The sequence below is a fragment of the Cheilinus undulatus genome, linkage group 10 (genome assembly GCF_018320785.1).
Source record: "Cheilinus undulatus linkage group 10, ASM1832078v1, whole genome shotgun sequence".
Lineage (NCBI taxonomy): Eukaryota > Metazoa > Chordata > Actinopteri > Labriformes > Labridae > Cheilinus > Cheilinus undulatus.
Window position 1 is genome coordinate 41,338,254 of NC_054874.1, and position 11,186 is coordinate 41,349,439.

Below are 11,186 nucleotides of genomic sequence, written 5' to 3' on the forward strand. Positions count from 1 at the left end.
TTCTATTTTGAATAAGCATTAATTGTATCTCTATGAATGATACTGCCTTACCCATTATCTCGTTAGAAAGTATTTCACTGTAGCTTTAGAACTGTACTCATCGCCCAGCCCTAGCTGCTTTCAACCTGATCAGAAACTTGGTTTTGAAGGCAGAGCGCCCCGCCCTCCTGCTCCTTATAACCACAAAGCCTGTTTGCTGGACGCTCAAACACAACAGGAACACTGGAGACCACGTCGCTGTGCATGAACCGTTCCTGGAGACCAACTCTGGCTACAAAGACTTTACGGATTACTCTGTTTGTTTCACCTTTTGACCAGAAGTGGCCATGGATTTTCTCAATCACAACTATTTGAACGCGCGCAGCCCCTATGACTATACTTTTAATTTCTGGAACGACTATCTCGGGCTGACGACGTTGGTCACGAAGAATAATAAGCTCAGCATGCCTCAGAACCCGAACTCCATCACCGAGTCCCTGAAAGCCACCCTGGGTTTGGACGATTCTCCTCCGTGTCCGTGCGTAATCGCGGGCGGCGTTGTTGGAGAGAGCGGGCATATGGACTGCTGCTGCCCGTCCGGGAGCCCCCCTCCGGCCTCCATCCTGGACTTGAAGGAGCGTTTCTCGATACTGAGCCCCTTCCAGAACCAGCTCGGGGTCCAGCCCGAGCGGGAGGTGGGCTTCGGTGGGAGCTTCGCGGGGTTCGATCTGTTCGGCATGGAGAGGAAGATGCGTAAACCCGCCTCCAGGAGCAAGCAGGAGCCCAAAATCTGCGTCTTCTGCCGAAATAACGGAGCACCGGAGGAGGTGTACGGCTCCCACGTCCTGAAGACCCCGGACGGGAGGGTTGTGTGCCCCATTCTGAGGGCTTACACATGCCCCCTCTGCAGTGCCAACGGGGACAATGCCCACACGATAAAATACTGTCCTCTGTCTAAAGAGCAGCCATCCCAGCGACCATTAAAGGGAGGTAGAGCTGTGGGTGGTAAGAGGATGAAAATATTCTAAACATGACTATAAAGTAAAACGAATTGCACTGAACAATTTCCAGATGACTGTTTTGATTTAGCCTTTATCCCAGTTACATAAACATATTGATTTTATCTTTTTTTCCCTCTAAGATCTCTTATATTTTTATAGTTCTTTTATCCACATAGAATAATTTTATGCTTTATACATTGGATTTATTTTTCTTGCTAGTTTGTAGTCATTTGAGCGTGTGCATATAAATATACATGTATCAATAATCACAAAGTGTGAATAAATTTAAAGACAAAGTATTTTGGTCATGTAGGGAAACACACTGACATTGGCAAAGGGGATGAATGTCATATTTCTACCAAGTATTTTTGTATGGTGAGCTAAGCTTGCCTCTATTTTCCTTTTTTTTTCTTCGTCTTAGAAAACCAAAGTTATGTTTTGCCATTAAAGAAGCTCAAGAATGTGTCATTACTGAGTACTTGTGTGCGTCTGCCTGGAGAGGAGGAGGAACGCTTTGATCCCATCTGCCCGCCTGAAAAACTCCACAGCATATTTTCCAACTTGCTCTAAAAGTTGACATTCAATCTGCGAGGCAGGAAGAAAAAAAAAAAAAAAGACAATGTGGCCTCTGTTTAGAGCTCAGATTCTCCAGGGAACATTATAATCAATTGTTGCCAAGCCAAACCTCTTTTCCAATCTTGTGTTTGACTTTACAAGCAGCCAGAGATACTAGCCTTCATTTCTTTATGTTTACATTCCCAAATAAGGGCGACACACTGGATTTCTCGTCTCTGTCAGGTCTCCTTTTCTCTCTCTCTTTTTTTTTTTTTTTTGTTTTTAATTTGCCCTGACAATGTATCCACCAGAGAGGCTCATGGGCACGCTCCCGTTTACCTCTCGCTCTGAGAGCAAATGAATGTTAAACAGCAACAACCACCTGTTCTTATCCCGTCATTTCTTTCACTGAAGAATCCAAAAAAAGATGCAAAAATGTTGTGAATGTATGATTGAACGTGTCACTTGCAGGACTGCACATTTCTGACAGTTTTGTTTACCAAAGGAATACAATAGCATTGAAGAGAAGAAGAGAGATTTGCTGTATTGTACATAAAGTGATGTTTATTCAGTATTTTAACATTACAAGTGACTTCAGAGGGCGCTACCTCAACAGGATTTTGTACTTAACATGTAAAATGTCAACAGCAGTTTATTGATATAGTGCTGCCATTTATAATAAGGGTTTTTGATAGTATTTTTGATCTTTGTATAACATAATTGTATTTTCATTTTGTTGCATTTAACATGATGGAAGTGAATTTCCAAGAAGCTATAAGCATTGCTCACCACAAGGTGATTGTGTGTAAATAATGATTATGATACCCATACTTTGGAAAGTTTAGTTGTTCAATGTTACATTCTTGAGAGTGTGTGCCAGAGAGTGCATATTTGAAAACGGCTGACAAAAATGTGCCACTTTTAACAGAGGTTTTTTGATTCAATGAATAATAGAAAAAAAAAGAAACACTGTTGAACTTTGTTATTTATATTTTACCACAATTTCCTGTATGCTGCTGTGCAGAATAACAACATATGAATCCACTAGAGAAATAAAAACTTATCAAATGTTTGCATCCATGTGGTTCTTGGTTTCTTTTACTTTACACTGAAGTATGGGGGCCCTGAAGGACAACTGCAAAAACATTTAATGCAATGCCAAAACATTTGAAAATTGTGAGTGCAAAATATTTTATGAAACAAAGTAACATTTCATTAAATAGTAAAACTTGCAAAAAAAAAACATTTTTGTGAAACAAAGAATCACTTCATAAACTGAAAAAAAAACATATTGTGCACCATAAGAAACATTTTATTAAAGATTTTTTTTAATGAAAACAATTTTTGAGGCAAAGTAACATTTTGTGAAAATATTATTTGTGAAATGCAAAAAAAAAAAATAATATTTGCATTTTATGAACCATAATTCATGAAACTGTAAAACTTATTGTGATATGCCTTTTTGTTCAAAGTAACACATCATGAAGTGCAACATTATTTTGTGCACTGCAAAAAGTTTTTGCAAAACAACAACAGGAAAAAAAGCTTCGAAAAAAAAAATTATGAATAAAAAAAAAGTATAGGAAAAAAAAAGCTTTGTGGGGCAAAGTAAAATTTTCTGAAATGAAAACATATTGTTAGATGCAAAAAAAAAGAAAAAGAGGAGGAAAGTTATTTTATGCAGCAATATAGTATTAATGAAATGGTTAAAACTTGCCAAATAAAAATCAGAAATCTTGTGAAATGCTAAAACATTTAGTGAAACATAGAAACACTAAATGAAATGCAAAAACATGTTGTGGATCACAAAAAACATTTTGAAAAACACAGGGAAAAACAGTGAAATGCAAATAAAAAAAAAAAAGAATGATTGAATGCAAAATATTTTATGCAGTAAGCTCACATTTCATGAGATGGTAAAACCTCTTGCAAAATGCAATAAAATCTTGAGAAATTCCAAATTTTTATTGAAAAAAGAAACACTTAATGAAATGCATAAACATCTATTGAGCTGCAAAAACCTTTTGTAAAACAAAACAGCATTCTGTGAAAGGCAAAACATCTTGTGAAACTTAAAAACATTTTGTGAAATTCAAAAACCTTTTGTGAAAAACAGAAAAATTCTGTGAATGCAAACAAAAAACTTTTGAGGCAAAGTAACATTTTGTTAAATGCTCAAACATTTAGCAAAACACAAAAACATTTTAAGAAACAAAAATAATGTAAAACATTACAACATAACATGACATATTGTTTTGTACTTTACACAAAATATCTTCATGCTCATTGATATTTTTGCATTTACTGAAATGTTTTTTTGTACTTAACCTTTTGGGCCACTGTATAAAGGGATTTTGGAAGTATTAAACCTGATTTTACACTGAAAAGTTAAATATTGCAGCTTTAATGACTGACTGATTTGGAGGAATGTCAACTAACACAAAACACATTTACAGTTTCTGCTCCTCTGAACTCACGTTCACTGATAAAATACACAAACTGTATGAACATTATGTTTAAGAGTGGAGCCAAAAATGTAGGAAAAACATCCCTTTAACCTTTGCTTTTGGACGCTGAGCTTCTCTGCAGCTCTGGCATCTTCCAGATTAGTCTGTGCAGGACAAACACAGTGCCATGCTTGTTCGTCTTTGTCGTTGTTTAGGGAGGTCTGCCCACACAAGAATGTCTTGGCTTATGCCTCCCCATTCAAACGGATCATGTTTGCACTGAAGTGGATTGAATAGCTGGCCCTTCTCTCTCCGCCTGCCATCTGTGGAATGGCTGCTGCAGACATATTAAGGAGCTCAGAAAAGGCAGGAAGCTCTTCTGCTGCTTCTTGTTTTTCTGGAAGCAGATAGATGTGTACATGGTGGTAGCTTACAACGTAAAAACGTCCCATCAATGAGGGAATAAATAGAATCAAATCAGATGAGCTCATGAATGGCTTCACTGTCTGCTGCCTGATTCACCAGCAAAACAAGCTCAGACGTTGATGATTGCTGCTGACGCGGAGCATACAGTAGAAAAACACATCAAGTAGACTGCTGGTGTCATCCACACCTTTAGCTCCCCCTCCCTCCCTCCCTCTCTTCACCCCCCTTCTCTGTCTTAGCGCCTCTCTCCAGCTGAGGCTGCAGCATTAAAAATGGATGACTACTAAGTGCAACAGGGATTTATCTCTGTGAGAACAGTGGTGGAAAAAAACCCTTACTGGCTAGCATTTCATGCAAACACAGTCAGCTAACAGGTCTTATTCCCTCTGAGCCACTGCCTCCATTAGCCACTCTGCACACAGGGCCCAGATAATCTATTTAGGAGCACCCTTTATGAGATATGTATCTTTCATGATCATATAATATGTCTTAGCTGGCTGTTTTCTTTAAGCCTATATACAATTTGTGCACACAACAGACCTAACGGCAGAGCTGGACAGACGGAGGGGGGGGGAAGGTTTGTTTTAAAGATGAGTTCTGAAGCAGTCAAGTTCTGTTTTTCTACTTTTTAGTAACAAAAATGTGGGAAATGTTTTAATTAAAGGCAGCGCTATCAGTTAGGTGTTGACTTGGAGTCATTATCACCATGAATCCCCTCTGGCAGCTGATTAAGATTGAGCTCATGCTCTGCAGCAGTAGTTAGTCTTTGCTGTTAATGTGATTTAGATGATTCATTAATTCACACTGCTCAACATTATGTAGGAGACGCTTAATGTTTCCTGTTTAAAGTGCTGTAAATGCAGTAGATCAGTTGTTCCTGACCACTACATTGCAATCAGTTCTGCTCAGCTCCTCCTTTATGCATCCTTTTCTTAGATCAGAGATCTTCATGGTTATTTCTCCACAAAGGAAACACAGTTACTCGGTTTTTCTGCAGCCTGCAAAGATGCATCCAACTGTAAGCAAGGCCGCCCATTAGGAGGGTAAGGGGAGGGCTTTCTGGGGCCCAACCACACAAGGGTCATACTGAGGTTAACAAACATGTGGTGTATTGGAAAGTTACCCTGTAATGGCCATAATTTACTTTTAAATGTACAGTATGTAAATGCAGCCACCAGGGGGCACTCTTTATCAAAACAATAACAGAAGATGGCGAGATGAGATCAGTGCTGCTCAGCTCCACATCTTTGCTCATCGGCGAATTACTCACAAAGCATTCTGGGATCACTTGCAGCATGAGCTAGAGGGTGCATTTTTAACAGCTTTTCTCCCAAGTTAACTGTTTAGTTAATTCACCTTGTTGAACAGACACCTCATTTCAAAAGAAAAGTAAGCAGTAGGCCTGGTCTCTGCTTGACCTGGAAAAGTCTAGTGGAACCACAATGTCACAGTGGGGATGGTGGTGGCAGAGATGAAGTGGCTTCTTCCAGGCTTGTAAAACAGAAAGTGCCAGGTCAGGACCAGATTGAATCTGGGATTAACTTTACCCAAGCTAGCACCCACCATCAGCTCAACCAACCAGCTGAGGAAGGAACAGAAGGCAGACTTGACAAGAAATAACACATAGAAAACTAAACTGTTGGGTCATGATGGCTCGTACCTTGTAAAATATGGAGCACCAGAGAAAAGTCAGGGAAACACTGATTTGTAGAATCAAAGAAACGTGAAGATTTTTGCTCTCAGAAACTGTAATGGGCATTCTGGCATCTCTAAGTTCTTCAGTTTTTCTGCAGTCGTTAAAACTATAAATAAATGACGCACACTTTGATGGGGACACTGTATAGCTCTAACATCCCAATATGTGATGATGAAAAGCAACAAAAGACCTGTACAGCAAAGAACATGGTGTGTCACAGACACCCACAATGATGCAGTCATTCCTTTCCAGCACTAAAGTGCAAACCTCAAATCTGTGCCTCAGCATTAATTTTTTCCTAATGTATTTCTAGTGTTACAACCTCATAAAGAAAAGTTATCAATATGAGTTTTTACAATCAGAGAAAATAAAGATGCTGAGTGCAGCAGATTGAAGCTTTTTCTCTCCTCTCTATCTTTGCATCCTCTCTGCTTGTTTTCTTTCCTTTGCCTCCAAACAGAAGAAAATTAGGAAAGAAGGAAAAATCAAAACATGTTTGGAGTTCTTAGTTCAAGGCAGTTTAATGTGCTACATAATGCTTTAGGTGCACATATGGCCATTTTAAACAAAAGCACATTTCAAGCATGTCCGTCTAACTGACTTGATTCCTGCACTCCAACCTCAATTTGACTTTAAACATCAAATCAGGAGACATAGTTGCTTTTCTGCAGCCTGTTTGGTGAGAGACACAAAGCACAAGGAAAAAGAAATTGTGCAGTATTGTTATTTTCTACAAATTTTACAAATTGTTGCAGGTTACAAAATCAAAGAACAGGCCCCGGTGAATGCATCTCTCTTCTTTGACATGTTTATTGGTCTTGAAGGTAAATACTACGTTAGAAAAGTGGGGAATTCATTAATGGGTCCCATGGGCTCTTTACAGCTCTCTTCTTTGTTGTTTCAATCACAGCCTTAATCTGGCTGAATGTTACCATGCGTACAGGGGTTTCAAACATTTTTGAATAGAATGCTGGAAATCTTTAAAACCTGACAGTGTAAATGCCAGCCCTGTTAACCTCTGCATGTTAAGCTAAAATATCCAGACCTGATCTGTGTGTCTTCATGCACGACAAAGCAAACACTTAGGAGCCTCTGCTAAATGACCTAATGGCCCATTTGCATGTTATCATTCTCTTTTATTGACCTCCACATGACAACACTGTGGAAGTGTAATAATGACTTACAGATCTGCAGAATCCTTTAATGGTCCCTTCATTTTCCCAGAATACCCTTGTAAAAAGGATGCTGCTGTCGCCTAGCAACTCCTGGAGATAAAATTGGGTGGCAGCTGAGCATGAGAGTCATTCCATAAAGAGGATACCATCTTTAGCCTTCACATTTCACGGCTTAGTAGAACATTCGGTGCAGGTATTGCTTCAGATTGAAAGAAGAATTATTTTGGCAAGGGTGTTTTCTTTAACACATCACTGCCCCCTGTGGTGACTGAAGGCATTACAAAAACAATCCTACCTGTTTTATGACACCTCCTCTCCTCTGTGTTATTCAAAGGCGCTCATGTGGAAGGAATCATAATGACGAGTGTGCTGTTATTGAAGTCTCCGTCAGCGTCGCAGCGCTGACCATTCAGCGCTGCTCTGCAATAACCGCTCTGTCCCTCCGAGGGCAGATTACAGCTTTGATGCCATAATTGAAATTTCACAAAGGATTTATTTGAAACCAAAACTCGTCGCTGTTTAAGTGAGGCAGACAGGTTATTAAGTTTCTTTCACAGCATGATCAGCTTACTTCTCAGTGGCTGTTTCACTGCTGCAGATGTACTGTCAGCTGGAATAATCCTCCAAGTCGGTGGGCCGTATCCACACAAGATCTGTGAAATGACATGAAATAACATTTAATCAGCAAGTATTAAGTGTTTTCCAGAGTGATATCTCTGAGAAATATTGTCCTAGCTTTTAAAAACAAACACTGATGTGTCCATCTTCAATCACAGCCTGGCCCTGGGCAGCTCGTCCTCTATTAATGGCCTATTTTTAGACCGGCCACAAAAATAAAACAGGACAGCAGGAGGCTTGTTTTCTCTTCATATCTGTGCGTCTTTGTATTCAAAAATAGTCTCAGGAATTCAATTTCCTCCAGAAGACATCTTACAAACAATGGCATCTTATGTGGATAACAGTTCACTGCAGGCAGAGATGATAAACCTGGCTGAGATAGAAGATAACATTTTTTATCGTATCTCCCTCTGATGTCCTTGTTTCAAACATGTTTTTGTAACATTCGTTCTTAAGACTTCAGTGTCATAAACTGCAACACAATAGCTTTTTTTCCATTCATTTTATTCAAGTGTATCTTGTTATGCCCTCTACAAGCAGAGATAAACAAGGCTATTAAACATGAAAGGATGCAGAGCTGCAACAGCCCTCACAATCACTCACAGTGGGGTTTGGTGCATATTGGGCTGTGGCACAGCTGCAGAATGAGCTGCTATAGTGATGCCCATCAGACACAGAAACGTCAAAATTCTCTTACCAATCACGTTTTTTGCAAACAACATGAATTGAAAGCACAAAGTGTAATCAAAAGAAGCACATCCTGCTGCCAGTGGCACTAAGAACTAGAAAAGCACTCAGAGAGTGCAGACCTCCGCCAAAAGCCTCCCAACAGTTAAGAATCCTTTTAAAAACATACTTGGAACCAGACAGTGATCCAGACATCCAGGTCTCTCCCACAAGCTGATTCACCAATTTTTCCTTCCCCAGTGAGCAGAAGCCAAGGTGAAGCAAAGCATTGGCTTCACCATGTGAAGACGTGGTGGAAGCATTGCCTGCTTAGCCAACAGATGCACTGACAGTCTCACCCATGGTCTCACCAGACGACTGAAAGTCATGGCAGAGGGTGAATAGTCCTCTACTCCTCCCAGCATTGTGAGTATTCTCTCTACAATTCGCTGTCTTTCTCTCTGTTATGCTCCGACTCGTCTCCTCGACTGGGCGTGCATCTTTCAAACTCTATAAACTCCAAAACTTTGAATAGAAAGAAACCAAAAACATGCTGCTGGGATTAAAGTTACTCATGTCCGCCATCTCCTGGCATCAAGTGGTAACAGCGCAGACCTCCGCCATTAGCCCTATCTCCCAATAGTAAAGAATCCTTTAAAAAATTCCTGGATCCAGATGGTGATCCAGATCAGTCCCAAAATCTAATCAGTTCTTCCTTATGCCATTTTTGACATTTCCTGAAAATTTCATGAAAATCCATCCACGACTTTTTGATTTATGTTGCTAACAAACAAACTAACAAACTAATAAAACAACAACAATTCAACAACTATATTTTCAAACATTAATCTCTCAACTTAAAGTATTTAAGTACTACCTGATTATTATGCTCTACTCTCTAATTAAGTGGGAATCATGAGTTCACACCTACGCAATTGATGCAGGATTGTATAACAGCAGATCATTCTCCACCTTCAGCATTGCGTGGTTCTTGGTTTTTCAGTGTTGGTGCCAAAAAACTGCACTTAAAGAGGCCGTCTTAGTGTTGCCAGAGCAAAGTTTCTCAGTTACCTTCAGTGACAGAAATTAATTTTACTTCCTGTAAAAATAAAATCTCTTGGTTTGGTCAAAAGACCTTGTTCTTTTGTCTCAGTATGGCCCCAAGGTCCACACAGCCTTATGCTGCCATTAGCTTTTAACTCTTTGCAAATTAAACACTGTGAACATTTAGCATCATCTGGACCAATGTAGGAAAATCCTAACTTCAGTAGTCATCTCTAGTATAGTCTCTACATTAACTATAAATCTGTGCAATTTGCCCCATACACAGCATAAGTAAACAAAGCAGATCACCTTTTTTCTGGGGAGGCCTGCCTCACACTTTGAAAACTGCTGCCTCATTGGATAGATATTTGTATCTCTTATATTTATACTGAACTGAAAAACTCACTAGATATCTGCATTCTGAGTAAATTTGAGCATATAAACCCACCAGGAGGCCGCCATGGTTTGGTCTGCACTGGTAGTGTGACAACACTAGCAGCCAGTGTGAGGGCTTATCTCACACACTGTAGAGAAGCTGCACATCTCACGTGCGGAGAATTTTGAGATCTGAGGTCCCCAAACTTCTACTGTTTATGAAACTTTCTATTTCCACAGGTACAAAATGTTGCAGGTAAAGATAAGCACAGTGTGAAAACACTTCGGGTTTACGCTTTTCAAAGTAAAAGTATTTAGTATTTCTTTGGAGAAACTCCCTTCACTTGTACATGATGCTTTTATTTTGAAAAGCTCCCAGAAGGGTTCCACTATAGGCTGAGTCAAGCCCCTTGTAGGGAAGACTGTTCTTTCTATATGGGATGGATGGACAGTAACAAAGTAGCTCATTGAGAGAGCACGACCTCTTGTGGATTAGTTTATCAGTGTGCACTCCAACATTATAGACACACGTCAGTATGAGGGTATTGATTGTTATAGTGTGGTGTGCAAAGAGATGACCTGCACCGCACACCACACACTAATAGATTCTGTTCACCAACAGGCAAAGTCTCCACTCTCAAAACTTGACTTTAGAGTAAAGAAGCTAAGTTTGGCTAGCTGTTAGCTACTTGCTACATCTGTTGTAGCTCCTGGGTTGGTAGTAGCTCAACCTGTAAGGACTTGGACTGGGAATCGGAGGGTCACCGTTTCAAGCCCGGGTCAGACCATATATTGACTTTGGTCTGGTAGCTGGAGAGGGGTCAGTTCACCTTCTACTGTACTTGAGCAAGTCACTGAACCCCCAACACAAGCCTTAGCTGGCCTCAATCTGTTCATTGGCTCTTAATTTCCATTAGCCAGTGTTTGGTTGGTTTTATAGTCAAAAGCCCGGCATAAAAAACATGTTAATAGCCAAAATGTCCATCTGAAAAATATGCCAGCTGCCAAATAAGTGAATAGTGAATTTTACTATGACCTCTGTTCAGTGCTAAGGTTGTTGAGCTACTTGGGGAGCACATGGCTAATTTAGGGACATGAATATTCATATGATCAACATGGAAGACGTCAAACAAAGCACACATCCGGGGAACTACAGAGCAACAGTACTGAAAACTACACACAAAAATTTTTACCAGGGCACTGT

General features: G+C 39.9%; 1 protein-coding gene across 1 annotated transcript; it reads left to right on the forward strand.

Annotated features, from left to right (window-relative positions):
• The first annotated feature begins 211 nt into the window (after positions 1-211).
• nanos1 (nanos homolog 1) lies at positions 212-2,607 on the forward strand. Its single transcript, XM_041796964.1, has one exon. It carries the CDS (start codon positions 327-329, stop codon positions 1,005-1,007), a length of 681 nt encoding a protein of 226 aa, XP_041652898.1. The 5' UTR covers positions 212-326; the 3' UTR covers positions 1,008-2,607.
• Positions 2,608-11,186: the final 8,579 nt, after the last annotated feature.

What these genes read in the sequence shown, in the direction of transcription:
- nanos1 (XM_041796964.1), top strand. Translation starts at nt 327, where the DNA reads ATGGATTTTCTCAATCACAACTATTTGAACGCGCGCAGCCCCTATGAC.